This window comes from Salmo salar, chromosome ssa03, assembly GCF_905237065.1.
Source record: "Salmo salar chromosome ssa03, Ssal_v3.1, whole genome shotgun sequence".
Lineage (NCBI taxonomy): Eukaryota > Metazoa > Chordata > Actinopteri > Salmoniformes > Salmonidae > Salmo > Salmo salar.
The window spans coordinates 66,075,174-66,101,559 of NC_059444.1; the positions used below are offsets into that span (position 1 = coordinate 66,075,174).

At 43.6% G+C, this 26,386-nt stretch overlaps 2 protein-coding genes across 17 annotated transcripts in view; both read right to left on the reverse strand.

Annotated features, from left to right (window-relative positions):
- LOC106601244 (histone acetyltransferase p300) overlaps positions 1-14,686 on the reverse strand; it is a 32,256-nt gene extending 17,570 nt beyond the window's left edge. For 9 of the 12 annotated variants that reach the window (XM_014193292.2, XM_014193298.2, XM_045715142.1 and 6 more), the window contains exons 1-10: positions 12,486-14,686; positions 8,296-8,885; positions 6,774-6,950; positions 5,926-6,223; positions 5,498-5,611; positions 5,113-5,337; positions 4,822-4,924; positions 2,774-2,908; positions 2,440-2,566; positions 2,103-2,286 (exon numbers count right to left, since the gene is read on the reverse strand). In XM_014193292.2, coding sequence (XP_014048767.2) covers positions 2,103-2,286; positions 2,440-2,566; positions 2,774-2,908; positions 4,822-4,924; positions 5,113-5,337; positions 5,498-5,611; positions 5,926-6,223; positions 6,774-6,950; positions 8,296-8,885; positions 12,486-12,579 — 2,047 coding nt within the window. In that variant the 5' untranslated portion in view covers positions 12,580-14,686. The remainder of the gene's footprint in view (positions 1-2,102; positions 2,287-2,439; positions 2,567-2,773; positions 2,909-4,821; positions 4,925-5,112; positions 5,338-5,497; positions 5,612-5,925; positions 6,224-6,773; positions 6,951-8,295; positions 8,886-12,485) is intronic. The other 3 variants (XM_045715143.1, XM_045715140.1, XM_014193294.2) reach the window with 1 other exon arrangement.
- A 303-nt stretch (positions 14,687-14,989) lies between these two features.
- Positions 14,990-26,386, reverse strand: xpp3 (Xaa-Pro aminopeptidase 3). 5 transcript variants are annotated; one of them, XM_045714245.1, is made up of 11 exons: positions 26,264-26,365; positions 26,035-26,174; positions 25,436-25,520; positions 24,784-25,191; positions 24,376-24,560; positions 24,238-24,300; positions 24,002-24,115; positions 23,738-23,823; positions 23,452-23,635; positions 17,180-17,300; positions 14,990-16,771 (listed from the first exon to the last, which is right to left on the reverse strand). In XM_045714245.1, the coding sequence occupies exons 3-11, from the start codon at positions 25,494-25,496 to the stop codon at positions 16,605-16,607; spliced, it is 1,389 nt and encodes a 462-aa protein (XP_045570201.1). In that variant the 5' UTR covers positions 25,497-25,520; positions 26,035-26,174; positions 26,264-26,365; the 3' UTR covers positions 14,990-16,604. The 5 variants fall into 5 exon arrangements, with proteins under 5 accessions (XP_045570201.1, XP_014048612.1, XP_014048615.1 ...); NM_001139895.1 differs by having other exon boundaries at positions 16,196-16,771; positions 25,398-25,520; positions 26,264-26,297; XM_014193137.2 differs by having other exon boundaries at positions 25,398-25,520; positions 26,035-26,386.

Here is a 26,386-nt window from a genome sequence, read left to right on the forward strand (position 1 = left end):
CCATCAGTAGAGTTGAAAATGTAATTGAAACACATTGAACTTCTGTTATTAGTTACCGTACCTGAGAATGAACCGCAAAAGTAATTTTTATATGCACTCTGTCATTACACATAGCTTTTAAGCCACATGAAATTCTATTTGTCACATGCGCTGAATACAACGGGTGTAGACTTTACAGTGAAATTAATGCTTTCAAGCCCTTCCCAATGATGCAGAGTTTTAAAAAAGTGAATACAACAACAAAACACAAGAGAAATAAAATATTGATGGACACACCCCTCTGCTGGGAGAATGCTCATTTAGTTTTTATGCTGATTTTTGAATAGTCTTAAATCTGTTGCCCATTGGATGGAAATCTAGCTATTGAAGTAAATAAAGCCACGCAATTGGGATCAAGCAGTGCTAATCACACCTATGTTGAAAGAGAGTAGCAACAGTTGAAGTCAGAAGTTTACATACACTTAGGTTGGAGTCATTAAAACTCATTTTTCAACCACTCCACAAATTTCTTGTTAACAAACTATAGTTTTGGCAAGTCGGTTATGACATCTACTTTGTGCATTACACAAGTAATTTTTTCAATAATTGTTTACAGACAGATTATTTCACTTATAATTCACTGTATCACAATTCCAGTGGGTCAGACATTTACATACACTAAGCTGACTGCTTTTAAACAGCTTGGAAAATTCCAGAAAATGATGTCATGGCTTTAGAAGATTCTGATAGGCTAATTTACATCATTTGAGTCAATTGGAGGTGTACCTGTGGATGTATTTCAAGGCCTACCTTCAAACTCAGTGCCTCTTTGCTTGACATCATGGGAAAATCAAAAGAAATCAGCCAAAAAAAACTGTAGACCTCCACAAGTCTGGTTCATCCTTGGGAGCAATTTCCAAACGCCTGAAGGTACCACGTTCATCTGTACAAACAATAGTACGCAAGTATAAACACCATGGGACCATGCAGCCGTCATAACGCTCAGGAAGGAGACGCGTTCTGTCTCCTAGAGACGAACGTACTTTGGTGTGAAAAGTGCAAATCAATCCCAGAACAGCAGCAAAGGACCTTGTGAAGATGCTGGAGGAAACAGGCACAAAAGCATCTATATCCACAGTAAAACGAGTCCTATATCGACATAACCTGAAAGGCCGCTTTGCAAGGAAGAAGCCACTGCTCTAAAACCACCATAAAAAAAGCCAGACTACAGTTTGCAACTGCACATGGGGACAAAGATCGTACTTTTTGGAGAAATGTCCTCTGGTCTGATGAAACAAAAATAGAACTGTTTGGCCATAATGACCATTGTTATGTTTGGAGGAAAAAGGGGGAGGCTTACAAGCCGAAGAACAGCATGCCAACCGTGAAGCACGGGGTGGCAGCATCGTGTTGCGGGGGTGCTTTGCTGCAGGAGGGACTGGTGCACTTCACAAAATAGATGGCATCATGAGGAAAGAAAATGATGTGGATATATTGAAGCAACATCTCAATACATCAGTCAGGAAGTTAAAGCTTGGTCGCAAATGGGTATTCCAAATGGACAATGACCCCAAGCAAACTTCCAAAGTTGTGGCAAAATTGCTTAAGGACAACAAGTCAAGGTATTGGAGTGGCCATCACAAAGCCCTGACCTCAATCCTATAGAAAAGTTGTGGGCAGAACTGAAAAAGCATGTACAAGCAAGGAGGCCTACAAACCTGACTCAGTTACACCAGCTCTGTCAGGAGGAATGGGACAAAATTCACCCAACTTATTGTGGGAAGCTTGTGGAAGGCTACCTGAAACGTTTGACCCAAGTTAAACAATTTAAAGGCAACGCTACCAAATACTAATTGAGTGTATGGAAACTTCTGACCCACTGGGAATGTGATGAAAGAAATAAAAGCTTAAATAAATCATTCTCTCTACTATTATTCAGACATTTCACATTCTTAAAATAAAGTGGTGATCCTAACTGACCTAAGACAGGGAATTTTTACTAGGATTAAATGTCAGGAATTGTGAAAAAGTGAGTTTAAATGTATTTGGCTAAGGTGTATGTAAACTTCTGACTTCAACTGTATGTTGTCAAATGTGTGTGTGTTTTTAAAGTGTCTACTCACTGGACGGCGGTCCGGGGGCCAGAGGCGACTGGCCCATGCTTAGGGTTCCCTGTGGCAGGCCTGAGGGGGGCATGTCAGGTTGCGTGGGCATCATGCCCTGCTTCTGTAACCGCGTCCGCCGCTTCTCCTCCAGTTCCTTCTGGATTTTATAGATCTTCTCAGCCAGGAGGTGGTAGTACTCCGCCTGGTAGCGATTTAGGAAATTCAATAAATGTATATACACCCTCTAGTCCGCCATTACTTGTTGTGGTCAGTTATTGAATACGGTGATTTAAACTTTCTGGTATACTACTGTAATAGCAGTCTTCACCCACAACATTGAGGAGTTAGTTCTCACCCTGCTGTTGGCCGACTCGTACATGTCCCCCTCTACTTTACGCGCGTAAGCCACCAGGTTCTCCATCCGCCGGTCCTTCAGCGCAGCCGGGTCCGGGGTGGGGAAGATGGCCTGCACACTGCTCACCCAGCAGACGGATAAAGAGATACAGAGAGATAAGCCAAAAGACACTGACAGCCTGCAATGAACCATAATTGTGTAGTGTGGGTGCAGTCCAGAGTCACATATACAGAGTACTCGTCTAATAGCAACAGCAGAAGAACACTTTTTCGTTAAAACTGCAATGGCCTACGTGTCCCCCTCTGTGACTCTGGTGCAGTCAGGGCAGACTCACAGCTTGTGGACGAGGTGGTTACGCAGGTCCTGGGTGATGTCCTCGTGCCAGTTCTTCCTCATGCCCGCGGCTGAGGGAGGGGTCGCCATGGGCATGGAGCCCAGACTGCCCACCCCGCTGCCGTCGTTCATCAAACTGAGAGTTGAAGAGAGTGGGACAGAAACGACAGGCTGGAAGCCATAATTTTTCTCAAGGTAGTCAATGAAGTAACTTTGAACTTGTGAGCGTGTTGCTGTGTAGAATAATGTTTTAAGTCTTTAGAGATGGCAGGACCATAAAAATCAGTATTGAATTCCAAGGATAGTGAGTTCTTACCTCGATTAACCTCTACCCCTGCACATTAACTCAGTACCGGTACCCCCTGTATATAGCCTCATTATTGTTAAGTACATTTCTTGTGTTACTTTTTGATTGATTTGATTTCAATTTTTTTTTTACTTTAGTTTATTTAGTAAATATTTTCTTAACTTAAGGTATAGGGGGCAGTATTTTCATTTTCGGATGAAAAGCGTGCCCAGAGTAAACTGCCTAATACTCGGGCCCAGAGTCAAATATTTGCATATTATTAGTAGATTTGGATAGAAAACACTCTGAAGTTTCTAAAGCTGTTTGAATGATGTCTGAGTATAACAGAACTCATATGGCAGGCAAAAACCTGAGAAAAATCCAACCAGGAAGTGGGAAATCTGAGAATTGTAGTTCTTTTGAATCCCTATCGAAACTACAGTGTCTGTGGGGTCACGTTGCACTTCTTAAGGCTTCCATTGGCTGTCAACAGCCTTTAGAAACGTGTTCCATCCTTCTCCTGTTACTGGGCAGAAAATAGGAGCTCAGTCAATGAGTGGACTGCCTGGGACCAGTGAGTTGTTTACTGCGCGGGCATGTTTGGCACGCCGCTCATTCTTTTTCCTCTGTAATGAATACGCTATTGTCCGGTTGGAATATTATCGACGTTTTATGTTAAAAAGACCCTAAGGATTGATTGTAAAGAACGTTTGACATGTTTCTACGAATGGTAATGGAACTATTTGACTTTTCGTGTCTGGATTTACGCTCGTACGTTATGCCTTTGGATAGTGATCTGAACGCACAAACAAAACGGAGGTATTTGGACATAAATATGGAGTGTTTCGAACAAAAATAACATTTCTTGTGGAAGTAGGAGTCCTGGGAGTGCATTCTGACGAAGATCAGCAAAGGTAAGAGAATATTTATAATACTAATTCTGAGTTTAGTTGACCCCAGAACTTGGCGGGTATCTGTATAGCTTGCTTTGATGGTTGAGCTATGTACTTAGAATATTGAAAAATGTGCTTTCTCCGTAAAGCTATTTTAAAATCTGACACAGCGGTTGCATTAAGGAGAAGTATATCTATAATTCTTTCAATAACTGTTGTAAATTTTATCAACGTTTATGATTAGTATTTTTGTAAATTGATGTGCTCATTCACCGGAAGTTTTGGTGGGAATACATTTTCTGAACATCACGCGCCAATGTAAAATGGGGTTTTTGGATATAAATATGAACCTTATCGAGCAAAACATACATGTATTGTGTAACATGAAGTCCTATGAGTGCCATCTGATGAAGATCATCAAAGGTTAGTGAATATTTTAGCTGTATTTTTGTTTTTTGTGATGCATGTCCTTGCTTGGAAAATGGCTGTGTGGTTTTTCTTGTGACGTTTATGTCCTAACCTAATCTAATTTTATGCTGTCGCCATAAAGCCTTTTTGAAATCGGACAATGTGGTTAGATTAACGAGAAGTTTCTTTAAAATGGTGTAAAATAGTTGATTGTTTGAGAGAATGAAATTATGAGATTTTTGCTGTTTTGTATTTCGCGCCATGCTATTTCACTGGCTGTTGATAGTGTGTACCGCGGGTGGGACGCTAGCCCATAGAAGTTAACTCTATTTCTGAACTGCATTGTTGGTTAAGTGCTTGTAAGTAACCATTTCACAGTAAGGTCTACACCTGCTGTATTCGGCGCATGTGACAAAAAATGTGATTTGATTTCAGGGGGAGGGTATGAGTGTGTTGTTGTACCTTTGCACATTCATACTGTTGTGAAGCATGGCGTCTGGTAGCAGGTTGGACTGATTGGGGGGCTGCACCCCCACCCCTCCATTCATCCCCATGGGGTTCCCTCCTACAGGGGCAGATAAAGAGAGGACAGGTTCAAAGCAGTTCCTTTCCTCAGAATCACAACCATTCACTTTAAAAATGTTCTCCTGCTCAATCAATGACTAAACTAAGAAGTCTGCTACACTGCCCCTGGTCGTTGTTCATTTTTCTAGATTCTTCAACACTGTTGTTGACGAGCCAATGCACACTCACCCATGGCGTTTAACGACCGCATGCCAGGCTGGTTGGGCGGGTTGGATTGAGGCGGTTGCTGGGGCATCTGGTTTCCCTGGTAGGTGAGGCCCAGGGCGGCGTAGGCCCTCTCAATGGAGCTGGGGTCGATCTGGCTGGGCGGGGTGAGGTTAGGGGTGCTGGGCTGACCCCCTGGCACTGCCCCTAATGAGTTGCCCAGGCCAACAGCAGCACTGCTTAGTAGAGCTGTGGAGATGGAGGGAGAGGGAAAAGAAGTGAGGGATAATCAACTTGCCATGAACAATGACGGGAACCAACGTTGAACAGGTAGCCATCTTGGTTCAAACACACGTAGTACATCACAATGCAGAGGACGGACACATAGCTCAATACAAACCACACTCACACTGCTGGTTCCTTTTGTCTCCAGCGTTCTTGAGCGGCAGGCAGACAGGACAGTCGTGCCGAGTGCAGTTCTTCCAGTGAGAGATGATCTGTCGCGACGAGGCACAGTGTGCCACTGAGGGGGAAGAGAGAGAGAGAAAGAAGGAGAGAAAGTGAGACATCTGACAGCGCAACACAATGACAGTGTCCCAGTAGAGACCTAATGTCAGCAGTAAGGCGGGAAATCTAACTGTAAAAACAAGGGAAACCCCAGTGCATGATTGGCCTGATTGTTGAAAAGCAACCTACAGAAACATGAATGAAATGAAGCTCAAACCAAGAGGAAGAATGCATCTCAATAGTCTAAAGTAGCTTCCTCTAGGAGAGAGTGGAAGCCACTTCAAAATATTAACAAACCAAAAATAACAGTATTGAAAAGGACCAACTCACCCTGGCAGGATTTGCCAGCCTGGCAGTGGGTCATGTGGTTGAGGACGTTCTTCATGGTGCGGCAGTGGGGCAGGCTGCACTGGCGCACCTCCCCGTTGGCCTGCTCTCGCCGCTGGCACTTGTGGGCGTGGAGCAGGAGCACCAGCTGCTGCTGAATCAGCTTGCGCTTCTCCGGGTCGGCAGTGGGAGGCGCTGCCCCCGGACCTGTTGCCACAGTACCAAGGCCAGCCTGGGCCCCGGCTCCAACCGCCGTTCCACCCACCGACACTGGCCCTACCGCCGAGGCCTGCTGTGAGGCCTGATGACACAGAGCGAAAAGAGAGTTAACCAGAGGGGATAGGGGGATGTAGAAGGAAGATGGCTGGGATAGAGAGGCTGTATGGAGGATTAAAGACAAGGGAGGGCCTTTAAAAAGGGAGATCAAAGTTGACACGGTGGGATGGGCCAAACTAAGAGCAGTGGGTTGTGAGTTGATTACCACTTAAGTCCAGAGGGTCTTTAATCTAGTATTTTAGTGGGACTGACGATACCAGTATCGCAATGTTTTTTCCATGGCAAAAATGAAAACACGAAGCAGACCAAACTCTTTAGTTCTTTAAAAACCTGCTGTATGTAAAATAGTCTGCTATAGCTTGGAAAACAAATAAATGTGACTCTGGATGACAACATAATGACACTTGTTTCCACCACTAGGGCTGTTTTCCTAAAGAAGTTAAATCCACTTCATGTTTTGTTCCCTTGCCACGACACTAACAAGTATCACAATACTGGTATTGTCCAGGCCCTATATTTTTCACAAAAATAAGAGGAACAGAAAAAGATAGAAGACTGAAGGAGCGTGCCCTCACCATCCCAGCCATGCCCTGTATAGGCGGTGTCTTCTTGTCCAGGTTGAACTGGGCCAGGCTGTTGGCCAGACCAGCCTTGTTCTGGTGCTGTGGGCCCAGCCCAGCACCACCCAGACCCTGGCCTGCTAACTGACCGTAAGGACCACCATAGGGGCCCGCATTAGCCATCATATTCATCTGAGAGAGAGACGGTGGGCAGAGGAAGAGATGGGGAGAAATTAAGGGAATGTTAGGTGAGTGAGATCTAGCTTACACTCATGTTCCTGGTTTTCTTTATTAGACAAAAATACATAATTGACAGATTTTTTTAGAGCAGATTAAACGACACTAATGAAGCTTCATTAACTTTAAAATCACTAGCAACCTGAGAAGTTGTTGACAGATAATATTAGAGTTCAATCTCTGGACCATCAGGCATTACACTGCCTTGAGCAGTAATCAGTCTGGTCTTATTCACAGAGGTTAAGAAAGCATTAACGCTGACATACTTACAAAAACATAATTCAACAAATAGCTTGATCTTTCCTAGCATTTTCACACAAACATCAAGCTCTGTTGAAGACAATAGTGATCTAGGGGCGACAATGATGAGAACAGCTGCTTACTAAGGGGGAGAAAGACCAAATCAGCTCTTGCGCCATCAGCTTTCATCATCTGTTAACCCTTATCCTTACAAAATATCATCAGCCTAAAAGAATGGAATCAACTACTTCCAACAAAAGACATATGGCCAACAGATAAATAAGCTGGTCACTGCTCAGCTGGGTCCCATCAGGATCGTTTTGGATGGAACTTTACGGCTGTAAGTCTGCACCCTTCTTACTCCCCACTGTTTTAGACACCTTATGGAAACGCATGTAGACACTGCCCAACTGACAATGAACATCTATGCTCTTAGCTGCCCAAACACTAAAAGAGAACATGCACTGATGGTTTCTGCTTTTAGCGTCAGCCAGTCTACAGCTATGGAGGTGTTAAGCAAGGCAACATCAGCCTGAACATGACAGCATCCACTGCACCCAGCCCTCGTGAAAACAGCTCTGACAACTGATTGGATTGTCATATTTACAGCACCAACAAACAAGCATTTAAACTGAAAACACTGACATACTGATCCAATTATTTTCATAGCAATGTGAAGTGCGTATTTAAAATTTGCCTATGGCAACATGATAGCTGGGATACACAATAACAGGGTAAAGGTTGATGAATCTGCACTGCTGCCGTCAGACATACTTGATCAGTTCCGAAAGGGGCACTTCACAGTTCACACACTAAATACTCTTCTCGATTCTGGTCAATTAATGTTCATTCAGAGAAATCTTGAAACCGTCTAATGACATATTAAACTTAGCATCTCACTGTTGTCTGGTGTCAAGACAGCTAGCATAGTCAGATGTACTGAACACCAAAACCAGCACAGAGCAAAAGTGCAATAATGTCAATATGTGTAAAAGAGGATCCTGCTCCTGTAGACATTTATGAACACAAGTCCATCTACAAAACAATTAACAGGTCTTACCTTGTTCAGTGCTCCAGGTTGCTGTGGCCTCATCCCAGCCTGACTCCCTGACCCCATTTGCTGCCCCCCCTGCTGCTGCAGGGTTTCTGCCAGCAGGTTACTGTTACTTCCCATGCCTGGGTTGACCTGGTAACCCATTCGGGGCGAGCCATTCATCACCTGACCTCCCATCATGCCCTGGGGCGTGGGCCCTTGCTGCTGTCCGTTGCCCTTCTGGGCCCCCATCATGGCCCTGTTCAGTCCACCCACCATGCCCGCCTGCTGCATCATGCTAGCCTGCTGGGGTGAGGGGTGCTGCCCCTGGGGACCCATACTCTGGGGCCCAGGGGAGGCATTCATGCTGCCCAGGAGTCCCATGGAGGCACCGGGGCTGTTGGTGGCTCCCTGTTGACCCGAGGGTGGCAGCGCTCCAGCCCGGAGAAGCTCCGAGAGCTGTTTGTGTTTGGCCGCAGCGTCCTGGCCTCCTCCCATTCCTCCTCCCAGGGTGGTGTGCAGCTGGCTGAGGTCCCCTCCGTTGACCAGCCCCAGCTCCGACGAGTTGATGAGCTCATCGGGTAGGTCATGCTCCAGGTCAAAGAGTGAACCGAAATCTGGGCGGGGGTAAGAGGAGGAAAGAGAGGGCAGGGTAAGTGGGATATCCTGAGGTGTACATTGAGAGCAGTAGCAAATAAATGCACTTGTGCCCCTTGACATTGCAAGCTCACTAACAAAGCTCTAAACTCCTTCAAATGTATGTGCAGCAATAATTCATTCTGGAAAGAGAAATAACTCCATCTAAAAAGAACCAACTAAATGAATCCCTCCTCTTTCTGGACCCTAACGGCGTCTGCATACTATGTTGCGTTTGCTCCTAGCAAAACTCGGCTAGGCGAGGTGAACGTCTGTGCCTCGCATACTCCCTTAAAAGACCTTTGCTTAAAAGACCTTAGCCATTATACACTTCCTCAAAAGGGCCTGAATTAATTTAACTCAAGAAATCTGTAATTCACTTTGATGTTTTTGCTGAGGTGGTCTTAGTCATGCAATTTTACATCTAACTAAGATGTTTGTTGCAGTATTTTGCAAGTGAAAAAAGGTACATGAAAACAAGTCGTCTCACGTTTAACGACAAACACTATTGAATAATCCGTACGGTTGACCAATCACCGACAAAAGGGGTAGACTTCGGTTACCGGATTTCAGCTTGCTTCATGAAAAAATGTGTGCACAAACTGCCGCAGAAAAACTTGCAGAACACAAAAATGTCACAAAATGTCATAATATATGCACAAACTGTTTCAGATGGGAAGCATGCGGACACCTTAAGTCAGTGCAGCGGCTGGCTGCAACCAATTAAATGAATCCCTCCCCTTTCTGGACCCTAAGTCAGTGCAGCGGCTGGCTGAAGCCTCCTACCAAAGAGTTTCCTCTCCTGGGCCAGTTTGTGGTTTGATGGGGTGCCAAACAGAGTGGACTGGGTAGGGTCAGAATGCGAAGCCACAGAAGTAAACACTGACTGAGCAGCAGGTGGATGTGTGTGTATAGAGGACATTTCTCTGCCTCTTCATAGGGAAAGGGAAATAGCAAGTGCACAGACATACCTGCTAAATTGCAAGATCTACTTGGATTGCCCCTGTCTGAGACACGTGCATTCACTTACAGTGCATGGTGGATACCAAACAATGGCAAACCTTTGTGTCCTTTATGACTATCATCTGGATATAGAACTTCGGAAACGGGGAGGCAAGTGGTCCATTTATGACACCAGGTTGAGGATGTGCTTGGCAGAGACTTGAAACGCCTATGGCGCCAGAAGCATCTCACAGTCTCACCTCTTGCCATCTCTAGCTTAGAGCAGCAGCAGACTGCAGCCATCTTAGAGGGGGGGAAAAAATCTAACAAGAAACACATAAGAGCTGATCCGCTCAAATATGCAAGCATTCATCCTCAGTCAAGCTCGAGTCTCTTTTAGAGAAACAGGTGGGTGTGTTAATATTTCTACACTACCCTCCAAGTTGCAGTGACTATAGCACAGGGAACACTCAAATTGTTCTTCTGCACGGCATGGATACAACATCCGTACCTGTAGTTTAAGACAAAGGAGTTACATACAGACGTTGAACCCCGTCAGTCTCATAAACAAGAAAGAGAGCCATCTCAATTTACCTCCTATATCCCCTGACTCTTACCAAAATGAAGATCTAGGCTAATACCCCACCCCCACCACCATGACCAATGAAACACATGGTAAGTTGTGTACACTTGTGTCTGGGGGATGATGACAGAAACTACCTCTAAAGCAGTGATTTTGCAAATGCTTGGTTGTGCAAATGCTACTGTGGGCTACACCTGGTCCACAAGATTCAGTCCAGCACCGATGCCTCAGACTCCCATCACAATGGGAGGCAACAGACAGCAGAATCAACTTTACTGGACTGACATCCACCATTTTCACAGCCCAACCGATTGATCCATCACAGGGTGAAAAGTCTTGTTTTTTTTTAGGAAAGGAGGAAGGGTTGCATTTGCTCTTCCCTTCCAAACAGAATCAACTTTTCACCACAGAGTGGTTTGTTAGACCTGTACAGAGCCTTTCTTAGAATTCCAGTAATGACTCGCTTGGTACTACAGAACTTGGATGACACTTAAATCAGAGCTGTACGTTAAGAGAGAACATGCTTGTACAAGGCATATGCTTCAAGTGTAATGGCGACTTGGTTGAGCTAGTACAGTACAGATTCTGATGTTTTGCCGAATTGTAGCCATAGTGCTCCAAAAAAGTTACATCTAGACTTCGTGTCATGTGAGAAATTGCATTGAAACGAAAGCTAAAACTTATGGAGGGACCTATTTGGGCAATCCTGAATTGTTTAATATATGGATAAAAGCATCCTGATGACAGACATCACATGGAGAAATACACAAAATGGGGAATCGTGGGTGCCAACTGCCAGCCAAGGCAGCTAATTTAGCCTACCCATTGAATAAATATGAATTGCATGCGTCAGGGAGTTGGGTCTGCACAATTAGGAAATATGTGTTTTTCAATCTGGCCTATAATAATTTAAGCTTGACATTTAACTTTTACCATGTTATCAAAGTATTCAAAGGAGTAACTCCTGCAAAAAACAACGACAGGACTCAATGGTAGGAATAACGTCCAACACATTTTTTTTTTTACCTTTATTTAACTAGGCAGGTCAGTTTTCAATGACGGCCGAACGGGGCAGAACGACAGATTTGTACCTTGTCAGCTCGGGGATTCGAACTTGGAACCTTTCGATTACTAGTCCAACGCTCTAACCACTAGGCTACCCTGCCGCCCCACAGTCTACAGTCCAAACAATTCAGACGTTAAAACAAAGGGTATGAAAAATCTATACACATGCATACAAACGCATAAGATAACATCACGCTGCGACATTGTAGCGACGAAAGGCACTACAACTTTCGTCTGCTCACGAGCAACTTGACTCGCGCTAGCAAGTGTAGCCACTAGACAATGCAGCAGTGCACAACACACAGAAGTGGTGATGGCTCGGTCACAACGCTAACTAACTGCCGTAAGTATAACAACACTTCAGACACCATGTTACAGCTTAGTTGTCTGAACAGGTTCAAATAAATGAACACCTACACCAATCCCATACTGAATAATGTGCATTGTGTCACCTCTCTAATAATCTAGCTATGCCACCTTACCTTGATAAGAGCTAAGGCTCAGTTAGCTAGCTACCCAAACATCAAAAGCATGCATCTTTATTGCTTGCAACGCTCAAGTTAAATATCTAACGTTAACTAGCTGACTATCCATAAATGGTAGCAAGCTGCAGCTAGTTAAATAGAAGTAACGCTAACTAGGTACCTAATACATTCCAATACTGTGAGTTCACAACTTACTATACGTGGACTATCCCATTGTTTCAAGCGGGCAGACAAACGTTCACTTCAGACCATAGCACTAGGAGGGCAATTAGCCAGTCTACTTTACTTTGACCAGTTGGGTAACAAGTAAACCTTTACAACTACTACCACCACAATTGTTGGCTAACGTTGGCATCACAACTTGGCTGATGATGGATGTGGCTCATTCATGTGAACTTAGTAAAACAAGCTGGTTAACTTGCTAGGTAATATAACATCCCTGAACAGCTAGGCAATATAACATCCCTGAACAGCTAGGCAAGACTTATAGCATTTTAAATGTTTACCGTTTCCATCACTGGCGGAGACTGAGAGAGCAGGGGATGATAGTTTAGGCCTCTTGGCTGAAGGCGGGCCGGACTCCAGAACATTATCGGCCATATTTTTTCACGAATTAAAAAATAGCTATATATCCACAAAGGATTGGCTTATTCCCTTGTTTGCGTCTGAGTTCTTTCAAACTTCCCTTCTGTAAATGTTTGATTCTTCCCCCACCGTTTAGGGACGGTAGGGGGAAAGGAGGCAATTGCGATACTCTTCCTTTCAGGGTTCCCACTCTCGATCTATGCTTAGCCGTCGCTATCAATCCCCCTCCCCTGTCGGAGATGTTGTTCCTTTATAGATTTCTCCGAGTTTAGAAGGAGGAGGGAAGGTGGAGTCGATGAAAAAGACAAGAAAGTAGGCCTTCGACAATCTCATTTAGCCTCTTTGGCGGCGGAAAAATTGTCCCAAGACCTGTCCTCCATGGCAGCATCAGTCTTTTCCGCCATAGTCGCCGGCGAAATCGAGTGTTTAATTCTAGAGCACTCCACCGAGGGGTCGTGTCCAGGGAAGCAAAATGGGAAACGCGATAAAGAACGCAAGCAAACCGTACCCCAGTGGTAGCTAGCTACCTTTGGGGGCCTCGTCTCATGCAACAGTTATGAGGGACCCGAAAACGGATAAATCTTCCACTTTGTCTGAATTGCCATTGCAGTCAATGCAATTTGATCCCAACATTACCACAAAGTAATGAGTTGTCAAATAATACAATTACGGCGTTAGGTCCTTAGTCTAATAAAAAAAACACGAATGAATGTGTCCGACAGTGACAGAATATCAAAATAATTCCCATACGTAAATTGGGATCGTCAAGAAACAAGAACTTGATAGGCTTATCTATATTTGGGGCTATGAAACCGGGATACCCAGTCCCAATGAGCGATAGTGGTTTAAAATGCATTTAAAGCATGGGTTAAAAACCTCATTCAACACTGAAAACAATTCGCATTGTCTTTTAGATAAATACAATTGTATAGGGGTGCAATTCAGATCTGAAAAAAATAATACAGTAAAGCTGACGGATCAAGTTCCGTTCTCCAATTGACTGTATGGGCTCCTATTCGATAAATTAATTCCATGCATTTAATACATTTCCCTTAGCATCTACTTGTAGTCTACATCGTGTCATTAGTTTGTTAGTTTGTCAATGCAAGGCACTGAATTGGAAAAAAATACGGACACTGGATGCACACTTGGATGTTGCACCCTTTGCGCGATTATGCCAATTACATGCAATGAGGTTAAATTGAAGCAATATAATTTTGAGCAAATAGTTTGTGTTATGACAAATAATTTAAGCTAAATTCTAAGATTTAATGTTGCAAAAAAATCGCTTGAGTTATAGCCCAGAATGTGCCAATTAATGTCCAATCAGATTGATTCAATTAGTCCTAGTTTTATTTTGCAGAGGACGTTTGGTTTACTTGCCCAAGTGTTTGAGATTTAAAGCTTACCCAAGAAAGGTCTTCAAGGGTAATCATATAACTTAGTGCAATAAGATCACCATTGATTAGAAAGATGAAATTGGTTGATAAATATTGCAAGAAATCATCGATCACTGCGTATGCTGATTTAGGTTGCAATGCATGTGAAGAAAAAAATCCCGACCAAGAACAAGAGAATACAGCGATGAGCGAAAATCTGATAAAGCGAGGGGGTAGCTACAATATTATGGCTATTTTAGAAAAGTGTCAAGCTTCGTCCATAACATAATGATAGCAACACCCCCAAACATATTTGTGGTCCACAAAATCCTTTGAGTCTTTGTGGTGTTAAATGCCCCCTTCACGATTATCCTAATTTATATTTTCCTTTAAATCTGCCTTTTACTCCCCCCTCAAATACCCAATATACAATTATCGGTATATTTGTCTATGCGGGCATTTTTTCATCTGTGGCGATGAGTAAATTATGATTTTTTTTCATGTTCTATTTTTTCTTTCGCTCGCAGGGTTTTTTTTTCTTCGTTAAATATATTGCCTTCTTCCGCCTCTCCACTCCGTAAAAAAACACCCCTTCCTTGGATTTTCAGAGATTTTCCTTTTTTCACTCCCTCATTCTTCTTTTGCCTTATCTTTTATTTGTACTTTCTTCCCTCTTTTCGCACCGACACGACATCGCCATTCTTTCACCGGCGGGTCTCGGAGTCGCTATTATCGGCGCTGAAGTCGCTTTCTTTCTCGGTATCTCCTGCCTCTCTCGGTCTGTCCGCACAAACAAAATGGCGGCTTGTTGTTTCTACTCCTCTGATACGGGGGAGGGTTGAGGTACAGCAACATTAGGCGTGAAGGGGGTTGGTACTCGGGTTTGCCCGGAAAATCCTTTCGTATTTTTTCGGAGCGGCGATACTAGTGCTATCATCTGTAGGGGGCAGTCGTGTTCCACCAACATATCAGAATATATTTAAGAGGGCGCTTCGCTTCTATCGATACAAATAAGATTATCATTGCGGCAAACGATGCTCATATAGTCTCATTTAGGTAGATTTATGACCAACTGTTACAAATAATATAACTGAATATTCTGTTATAACAGCATTTTCAATTAGACATGACTAAGTATAAAAACTAACACACACACAAATATACATTTTGTCTTCATCAATAAACTCATATCTCAAATCCCAATATTCCTAATAAATGAGACAATTCTTGCACAATAGAGCCATCATCTAATGCTCTCCTGTCCTGCAAGGAACCTGTGAAATGTATTAGTTTGTGAGAACAGACATTTTCTATTTTTATAATAGAAAAGACAATGAAAACATTACCACATTTAGCTCCATGAGGAATAATCAAGCAGTCCTCCAGAAACCCATAGAAATAATTGGGAAAACAAGTGATGCTAGTGAATACATGGTAGTGGATGTACCACAGCCTGTAGTAAATGTTTGCTGCCAGTCAAAAGATACCCTGTGTTAAAAAGGTTTGTGGTGTTCATTGCCAGTTATAAACTGGACATTATTGTGGCTGCAGCAGAAACATTTTTGGGACTTAAGGATTTTATACTGAACAAAAAATATAAACGCAACATGCAACAATTGCAAAGATTTCACTGAGTTACAGTTCATAGAATGAAATCAGTCAATTGAAATAAATTCATTAGGCCCTAATCTATGGATTTCACATGACCCGGCAGGGGCACAGCCATGGGTGGGCATAAGCCCACTGGAGAGCCAGGCCCAGCCAATCAGAATGAGTTTTCCCTCACAAAAGGGCTTTATTACAGACAGAAATACAACCTCCCCCTTCTCAAACAATCCCCCGGCGAGAAGAAGCCAGATGTGGATGTCCTGGTCTGGCATTATTAAACATGGTCTGTGGTTGTGAGGTCAGATGTGCTGCCAGAACGATGTCGGAGGCGGCTTATGGTAGAGAAATTAACAGTACATTTTCTGGCAACAGCTGTTTGGACATTCCTGCAGTCAGCATGCCAATTGCACGCTCCCTCAAAACTTGAGACATCTGTGGCATTGTGTTGTGTGACAAAACTGCACATTTTAGAGTGGCCTTTTATTGTTCTCAGCAAAGTGCACCAGTTTAATGATCAAGCTGTTTAATCAGCTTCTTGATATGCCACACCTGTCAGGTGGATTGATTATCTTTGCAAAGGAGAAACGCTCACTAACAGAGACGTAAACACATTTGTGCACAAAATTTGAGAGCAATAAGCTTTGTGTCTATGGAACATTTCAGGGATCTTTTATTTCAGCTCATGAAACATGGGACCAACACTTTACATGTTGCGTTTATATTTTTGTTTAGTATACATCTGAAGCACTTGGAAGACAGCCCGCCCTCCCAGGTTCCCCCTGAGCATGTGTAGGGATCGGATGAGTTTATTTTTTAACAGTGAAGTTGTTTGATATTTTATTTTTGGTAGTTTGTTAGTAGTTCCGTTTTTGGGGAAACCCTGTTTCCATCCCGCACAGTATGATGGCGGGATGCACATTAAATTGTGCAATCGCTAATATACCCGAAGAAGAACCTCACTCTTGCTCACACTAAGCATTTTGAGGAGTGTATACGGTCACACTCCAGTTGGGAGCAAGGTATATACCCTCCCATGTCTAGTCTCTCTCAGCCCTAACTCTGTGCACATGCTCTTTCAACATCAGCAATGGTTTTGGGTGTGTCAGAGGACAGGATCAAGGGGTTTATCTCGTCTTGAATCACAACGTCGTCCTCTATTCTCACCCCAAGTCCACGGAATCGCTCTGGAACCTGGTCATCGTCCTCACATATGTACAGCCCTGAAAGAGAGAGATGGACTGGAGTGTAGTCACTTGATGCATTCATGCACACACATGCATTAAACACTGGCACAGTAGTGCTTCAGTGTTTGTATAGGAATCTCTGGCTGTTTCACTGGGAAGGCTGGGTTTACACTACACAAAACATTCTCCTTAGCAAAACATAAATTATGCTTGTGTAAAGTTACAAATTCTACCATGTAAACTATGTGGAGCCCACCGTGCGTGCGGTGAGTGGTGCAGTAATAAAGTGTTGTCTCTAAGGCAGAATACCCCTAGTGGAGTGTTAATCCAGCCTAAAAAGTGCACCGTTTTTCAAAGTTTGTCAATCAATTGAATATGCCTAATATGAAGATCTGAACTGTGTGAGTGAGAGAGAGATTGTACCCTGGCTCATGGATACAGTACCTGGCTCTATTGTGATTGCCATTCCAGGCTGGAGGGGCTGAGAGCGGGAAAGCTCAGGGGTATCGTGCACATCCATGCCCAGGTAGTGACCAACATGGTGGGGGCAGTAGCGCCGCGCCGCCTGGAAGCAGCAATACAGGTCACCGAATCAACAAAGTACACTGCATGCTCAAGCTCTGAACTCAATGTTCCAATATCTCACGTAAAACTCCTCATTCTATGTGATGATAAAGTTACCTTCCATTACAAATCTAAGTTTATCTATGGTCAAGTTTCAGTTTAAGAAATGTAAGTTCATTTATTACTGCTGGCATTAATCTACTTTTATCTATCAATGACATCTAATATTTGCATTTCAGGAGGGAAGGACGAGTGTTGGTCCCATAAGTGCAAATAAAAATGTATCTACCATAATTACCACAGCTAGACTATTGCTTTTTTATTAAACCCCTACAACCATTAAACCCCTAAAACTCATCCAGAACGCCGCAGCCCGTCTGGTGTTCAACCTTCCCAAGTTCTCTCACGTCACCCCGCTCCTCCGCACACTCCACTGGTGCTTGCCTACGGAGCTGTGAGGGGAACGGCACCTCCGTACCTTCAGGCTCTGATCAGGCCCTACACCCAAACAAGGGCACTGCGTTCATCCACCTCAGGCCTGCTGGCCCCCCTACCTCTGCGGAAGCACAGTTCCCCCTCAGCCCAGTCAAAACTGTTCGCTGCTCTGGCACCCCAATGGTGGAACAAGCTCCCTCACGACGCCAGGACAGCGGAGTCAATCACCACCTTCCGTAGACACCTGAAACCCCACCTCTTTAAGGAATACCTGGGATAGGATATAGTAATCCTTCTAACCCCCCCCCCCCAAAAAAAAGATATAGATGTACTATTGTAAAGTGGTTGTTCCACTGGATATCATAAGGTGAATGCACCAATTTGTAAGTCGCTCTGGATAAGAGTGTCTGCTAAATGACGTAAATGTAAATGTTATTCAATGAGCATATCTGCTAAATAAACCTGCTCAACTGGACAACATTTGGATTGGAGTTCACTATTAATCTTCATATTGAGGCATTTTCTAGTCAGGATTGTTAGAAAATATTTCAGTAATTGATTACACTCCAATAAACAATCCAAAACTTTTGAAAGAGCAAAGCTGCTCAATCAAATGTATATTAAACTTTGGTTTGGCTTGATTTCTTTCCTTTTCCCCGAGTTGAATTGCTACAGGAAAGTGATGCCTCGATTATAGGTAGTACACAGGGATATTGTGCTTTACGAAGGGTGTAATTAGGTCACTAATTTACAGTTTAAATGGGCCAGAAGACATTATGGTGATTTCCTGACCACAGACCATTGGAGAGAGCAAAGTAAACACAAAATATCCAACATGCCAGGATTCTTTGCCCAGAAAAGATTTTAACTGTGACTGTTTGATAGGGTCCCTTCTTTCAGTTCTGTGTCTGCCTTTTATTTTGACATATTTGTCACATACACCGGATAGGTGCAGTGAAATGTGTTGTTTTACAGGGTCAGCCATAGTAGTACAGCACCCCAGGAGTAAATTAGGGTTAAGAGCCTTGCTCAAGAGCACAGTCAGATTTTTCACCTTGTCGTCTCAGGTATCTGAACTAGCGACCTTTCAGTTACTGGACTAACGATCTGATCGCTATGCTAACTGCCATCATGGGTAGGCCTAACACTTTATAATAACAGCCAGTAATAAACAATTTATAAGGCGCTTACAAACAGTTCAACATTTATTAATCATTACTCCAACATTAGTACATCACACTACTACAACAGTGTGATTGTTTTGGAATAAAATGTTCCAATAGATTTCCTTAAACATCCTGTGTTGTGTTCTTATTCTTTTAACATTGACATGTTCTAGGCCAGGTTTTCCCAAACTAGGGGTCACGACCCCATGTGTGGTCACCTGATTTGTAGTGGGGTTGTGAGAGAATTTTCATTTAGTTAATAGAACCGGGGTTACATCAGTAACCACCGGTAGCCGCTAAATGCAGTTGTAATGAACAGAGCGGTTTCTGTTTTCTTCCTACAACCGAGTGGACAAGATTAGGAACTAAATCAGACTTGGGGTGATGTTCTTTTCTACACAGAAGATCATACAACATTATTGCCTGATAATCTTCTGAATTTCCTAATACCTTTCTGATGCATTTCAGTCATTTCAAACCATACCGATTGAAATACTGTCAGACTGATTTGTAATAGACTGTCATAGCCCAAAACCCAAAAGTTTACATTGGCCGTTGATTACATCATATTTTTTTTGTTTTTACATGGTGGGGTCACTATTTATTTATTTTTTATCAAAATGGGGTCGCAGGCCAAAAAAGTTTGAGAACCCCTATTCTAGGCCTGGTACTGCTAAAATGCCTAACATGGCAATGGCATGTCCATCTTTTGGTGAGAAATTACACTGGTCACTCTAAACATTTATAAAGAACTATAAATTGAGAAAGCAAACAGACATCAATCACTCCAGTGCCATTGCTGAAAGCTCCTCCACCACACACCAGTCTTGCTGAATGCCTTCTCTCCTACCAGCCTCCCAACACAAGCGTTACCCAAGCAGGTGTGATACCTAGGCTACTCCTGTGGCGTGCTGAAATCCTTGTCCCCCACCTTTCGGTCTTCTCCCGACTACCACCCAGGCCTGATTATTGTGCAACCTCATAGGCCTAATATTTTAAATCGGAGTCTTGGCTATTTCTCACGTTGATCGTTAGGCTACAAATTAGCATGTTGCTATTGTCTACCCTAGACTCTTACACTGAGGATGATGAATTTAGGGCCCGATGCCCCATAAACAGAGATTTTAGTGTTTTTACCATGTTGCATCCTGGGAGAAACGATACGCTTGCCCAGGTATTGCACTAGAGAACTCTGCGTGTTTTTCACATTCGACACAGAAAAAACTGCACGCTTGCGTTTACATGTCTAGATTGTTCTGTCGGTAATTAACCATGTCTCTGGAATGTACGCACCTTTTGAAATCAGTGGTGTTAAAGACTGATTCTAGTACCGTCTGAATCAAAATGTAAAATCCTATCTAGACTTGCCATTATTTTTGCTACTTTAAAAAATGTTTATTTAACCTTTATTTAACTAGGCAAGTCAGTTAAGAACAAATTCTTCTTTAAAATGACGGCCTACCCCGGCCAAACCCTAACCCAGACGACGCTGGGCAAATTGTGCGCCACCCTATGGGACTCCCAATCACGGCCAGTTGTGATACAGCCAGAAATCAAACCAGGGTCTGTAGTGACACCTCTTGCACTGAGATTCAGTGACTTAGACCGCTGCGCCACTCGGGAGCCCATTTACTGTCAGGAAACGTGCAATCAAACTCAGGTCCTAACATTTCTTACCCATCTGAATTAAAAAGGTCAATGGTCTGAAGTTTCAGCACATAAATGTAAGAATTAAGGATTATAAAGGACCTAAATGATTTATTACTGAACATTATTAGTATTAAAGTGTTTGTTATATAATAGGGTTTTTGACAAACAGCATTAACCTCTAATACCCTTTCCTAGCCATTGAGTCTACATGGTTAAGTCCCCTTAAGCCACAAAATATAACCTATTACTTTCAATTAAATATTACTATTAAAACATTTGAGTTAATAAGTGATATTATAATTTACGTTGATGCTAAACACACTTCAGTTATCTATGCATGCATTTGATACCATTATCAGTTAACCTGGACATGGAGTTATTTTCTCCAACCATGGAACTACTTTGAGCAGAAGGACACGGCGACACTGAGCATACATTTTAAAAATGCCTTCCTCTCCATCTTAAATAAGCATGCCCCTTTCAAGAAATTTAGAACCAGGAACAGATATAGCCCTTGGTTCTCCCCAGACCTGACTGCCCTTAACCAACACAAAATATCCTGTGGCGTTCTGCATTAGCATCGAACTGCCCCCGCGATATGCAACTTTTTAGGGAAGTTAGAAACCAATACACACAGGCAGTTAGAAACGCCAAGGCTAGCTTTTTCAAACAGAAATTCGCTTCGTGCAACTCCAACTCTAAAAAGTTCTGGGACATTGTAAAGTCCATGGAGAATAAGAACACCTCCTCCCAACTGCCCACTGCACTGAGGATAGGAAACTCTGTCACCACCGATAAGCCCACTATAATTGAGAATTTCAATAAGCATTTTTCTACGGCTGGCCATGCTTTCCACCTAACTACCCCTACTGCATTCAACAGCACTGCACCCCCCACAGCTACTCGCCCAAGCCTCCCCCATTTATCCTTCTCCCAAATCCATTCAGCTGATGTTCTGAAAGAGCTGCAAAATCTGGACCCCTACAAATCAGCTGGGCTTGACAATCTGGACCCTTTCTTTCTAAAATTATCTGCCGAAATTATTGCAACCCCTATTACTAGCCTGTTCAACCTCTCTTTCGTGTCGTCTGAGATTCCCATAGATTGGAAAGCAGCTGCTGTCATCCCCCCTCTTCAAAGGAGGTGACACTCTTGACCCTAATTGCTACAGACCTATATCCATCCTACCCTGCCTTTCTAAGGTCTTCGAAAGCCAAGTCAACAAACAGATTACCGACCATTTCGAATCCCACCGCACCCTCTCCGCTATGCAATCTGGTTTCAGAGCTGGTCATGGGTGCACCTCAGCCACGCTCAAGGTCCTAAACGACATCGTAACCGCCATCGATAAGAAACAATACTGTGCTGCCGTATTCATTGACCTGGCCAAAGCTTTTGACTCTGTTAATCACCACATCCTCATCGGCAGACTCAGTAGCCTTGGTTTCTCAAACGATTGCGTCGCCTGGTTCACCAACTACTTCTCTGACAGAGTTCAGTGTGTCAAATCGGAGGGCCTACTGTCTGGACCTCTGGCAGTCTCTATGGGGGTACCACAGGGTTCAATTCTTGGGCCAACTCTTTTCTCTGTATACATAAATGATGTCGCTCTTGCTGCTGGTGAATCTCTGATCCACCTCTACGCAGACGACACCATTCTGTACACTTCTGGCCCTTCTTTGGACACTGTGTTAACAACCCTCCAGACGAGCTTCAATGCCATTCAACTCTCCTTCCGTGGTCTCCAACTGCTCCTAAACACAAGTAAAACTAAATGCATGCTCTTCAACCGATCGCTGCCTGCACCTGCCCGCCTGTCCAGCATCACATCTCTGGACGGTTCTAACTTAGAATTTGTGGACAACTACAAATACCTAGGTGTCTGGTTAGACTGCAAACTCTCCTTCCAGACTCACATCAATCATCTCCAATCCAAAGTGAAATCTCGAATTGGCTTCCTATTTCGCAACAAAGCATCCTTCACTCATGCTGCCAAACATACCCTCGTAAAACTGACCATCCTACCAATCCTCGACTTCGGCGATGTCATTTACAAAATAGCTTCCAATACCCTACTCAACAAGCTGGATGCAGTCTATCACAGTGCCATCCGTTTTGTCACCAAAGCCCCATATACAACCCACCACTGCGACCTGTACGCTCTCGTCGGCTGGCCTTCGCTTCATAATCGTCGCCAAACACATTGGCTCCAGGTCATCTACAAGACCCTGCTAGGTAAAGTCCCCCCTTATCTCCGCTCACTGGTCACCATAGCAGCACCCACCTGTAGCACGCGCTCCAGCAGGTATATCTCTCTGGTCACCCCTAAAGCCAACTCCTCCTTTGGTCGTCTCTCCTTCCAGTTCTCTGCTGCCAATGACTGGAACGAACTACAAAAATCTCTGAAACTGGAAACACTTATCTCCCTCACTAGCTTTAAGCACCAGCTGTCAGAGCAGCTCACAGATCACTGCACCTGTACATAGCCCATCTATAATTTAGCCCAAACTACTACCTCTTCCCCTACTGTATTTATTTATTTTATTTATTTTGCTCCTTTGCACCATATTATTTATATTTTATCTTTGAACTTTCTTCAAACTACAAATCTACCATTCCAGTGTTTTTCTTGCTATACTTTATTTACTTTGCCACCATGGCATTTTTGCCTTTACCTCCCTTATCTCACATCATTTGCTCACATTGTATATAGTCTTATTTTTTTTTCTTCTACTGCATCATTGATTGTATGTTGTTTTACTCCATGTGTAACTCTGTGTTTTTGTATGTTGTCGAACTGCTTTGCTTTATCTTGGCCAGGTCGCAATTGTAAATGAGAACTTGTTCTCAACTTGCCTACCTGGTTAAATAAAGGTGAAATAAAATAAATAAATAAAATACCTTAAGTGCATCAGCATCACTGGTGGAGCCCTTCACGATGCCCAGCTGTCTGAGTTGGCGTCCCAGCAGAGCCAACATGGTGCTGTAGATGTGGTCCAGACTGACCCCTGGGGAGCACAGAGACAGACAGGCCTTCTGCACCTCCAACACCGCCTCATACAACTCTGCCTGGGCAGGGCTGAACCTGGGCTCACCATGCAAGAGAGGGGTAGAAAAGGAGACTTCATTAAAAGGAGGGAGAGAAGGAGCGAACATCCAAAATGGTATCTCTGTTGATGCAACTTACTTTCCGTTCACCGGCCAGGTGCGAGTAATATCACTGACATAACAAAAGTATTCACACCCTCCATCAAGTAGCACCATCTCCCCATTCTGAGATTAAGAAAAGACAAGGAATTGGGCAAAGTCTTGTTTGTCTGGACACAGAGAGTTACTGGTATAGATGTAGTATGTACCATCGTGGCAAAGCTGGGGTGTTAATAATTCTAAAACTTCTGACCTCAGAATTGTGGGCCCACATTCAGCAGCAACATTACATATGTCCCTTCACCTTGACAATCTGGTTGTTGTTTATGTAATGAAGTGTATTGGCTCGGTTTCCACCAGCAACCACAGGAGGATAGGCCAAGAAATTGGCTCCATGGGCACGGCACTCAAAATCAAACTGGGATTGAGAAAGAGATTCACATTAACATTTCATCATTATCGTTGCTACCATAGGTGTTAAACCATATTTTCAATGACAACACACCATAATTTTAAAGTGTCTAAAGACCTGTAACTCACCTTAGCATACAGTAGAGATTCATCAATGTCCCCTTGAGACATACCCATAGTCTTCTTGAATGCCTGAAAGAGGGGATGCCGAGGGTTTACGTGAACAGTTGAGAGTGCTTCACTCATGGCGTGTGTGAGGTGACTCACCTGTGCTGTGATGCGACCAGCCTCCTTCATGAGAGCCACCTCGGCTGGGCTCTTGAGGGCCCTGAGGGAGTGTGTAAGGGGTCTGAGAGAGTGCACCATGGGCCCCCCTTCCAACAGGGGCCGAACATGGTTCTGGTGGAGCCCAGGGTGGCAGGGCTTGGAGCCATCATACCACACAGTGCTACCTGAGAGAGAACAATCAAAGTAAAATTGTTAGTGATATAGTTTGTCTAATTTCTTTACATCACTTTGAAATGGTTCAAACAGTTGCATTTGTTCAGAATGAAAATTTGATCCACAATTTGGAGCTACGTTCCTCAGGCTTCTAATCCCTAATCTTTCATCCCAAGAGTAACATTTACTCTAAAATATGTATGTTCAAATGACTTTCCCCTAGTTACCCCCTACCTTTAAGGCTTTTGAGTACAAGTCCCAACTCTTCTGTGCAGTGGACCCTCTCCACCCCCGTCAACGCTGCTGCCCCGTCCTTCCCTGACCTGGGCCCGTCCCACAGCTCCCTGGCCGGGTCCCTGCGCGGTACAAAGAGGATGGCTTGGTCCGGGCGGCCGGTACCACACAGAACCAGGGCGCTGTCTGGCTCAAGGATGCCTGTGAGGTAGAGGAAGTCCTGGTTCTGGTGGAAGGGGTAGGGGATGTCATTGGTCATGTAGCGGATTGGGTGGGAGAGTACAATGACGAGGTGTTTGTTGGACGAAGCAGTGGGTCCCAGCCGATCTGCCTGAACCTCGATGAGAGAGGCCAGTCTTTGCCGACGGAGATCAAACTCTGTTTGGGTTAAGCCAGGGGTCACCTCACCTGTGACAGAGAGCAGGAAGGGGAAGAAGTTATAATCCCACCATTCAAAACTCCCTGAAGCGACTGCACTGTACTACACAACAGTATTCATACCCATAGTTTGTGGTTGTGAATAAGATAACAATGAGCTTTGATTTCGGGTAAATGCTGTAGAGTAACTGATTGGCAGAAATGGGACATAGCTGTATGCCCATGAGTACATAAACCATTTTTTATGAAGTGTGGATGAGTGAAGGGGCTTAGCTGGCCGAGGTATCTTGGTGGAACCTTCCGCGGTTTCCACCCTCCTGGTTTAACGGAGACATTCCTGCATGGGCACCACAGATGACCTGCAGAGAGGTTACCAGTGAGGGAAACGTTTGCTAATAAATTCACAGTTCTTTTTCACCTAGGTCTTAAAGAATCTCCCACAATCAGCTGGCCATACAAATGTACATTATTTAAGACTTATACATGACATTATAAGTTGATCCTATAATAAAAGTATGACATATCATTGGGGAATAACATGGATTATGCCTTCTATCTTGCTGAGGCAAGCATTTGTGTTATACAAACATACAATGTGAAATTAGCTTGCATAAATCATGGGGAAGATCTCAATTGCATACTCCACGCGTCCTCTCTTAAAACCCATTGGATGAGAAAGCAAGAGGTCCCTCCCCTCGGACCTTCTCCCCCAATAGGATTTGAGAAAAGGACGCCAGAAGTACACAATTGTGATCTTGACCCTGACTACAGTAGTTAAATAAGCTAATTTGTCTGGACAGTGGCAAGATATAAAAATTACCTTCTACCATTGTAATAAATTAAATACAAATAACCAAATATTTGACCACTCACCTTGACTCCAAAACTTTGAGTGTGACACCAATTGGGTAGAGGATCTGGTCAAAATGTTAGGTGAGGGCAACATTGTTGCAAGTCGGTCAGACTATCAGCGACAGTTAACTCCCATCATCATGGTGCCACAAGTGGTGGCGCTAAATTGTATTGAGGTATACACAATTACATCAAATATAAATACTTTAGCAGACAAAAAAATCCAACATAAACTATATTGAACGACTACCTCTTCATAAGACAGCCAACATGTTGGAATTTGTGACTATATCATGTCGATTAATGCGTCTGTCCGTCTGCCGTGCTTGTGAGGTGACAAGTTTCAGCCTCCCCTATAAAACAATCGTTACCA

Excerpts from the sequence above, each read along its gene's own strand:
- xpp3 (XM_014193137.2), bottom strand. The coding sequence starts at position 26,107 with ATGTTGCCCTCACCTAACATTTTGACCAGATCCTCTACCCAATTGGTG. Across the intron at positions 25,192-25,397 it reads TCCACACTTCATAAAAAATG|GTGAGGTGACCCCTGGCTTA; the intron begins GTTTATGTACTC and ends TCTCTGTCACAG. Across the intron at positions 24,561-24,783 it reads TGTACTCAAAAGCCTTAAAG|GTAGCACTGTGTGGTATGAT; the intron begins GTAGGGGGTAAC and ends GTTCTCTCTCAG.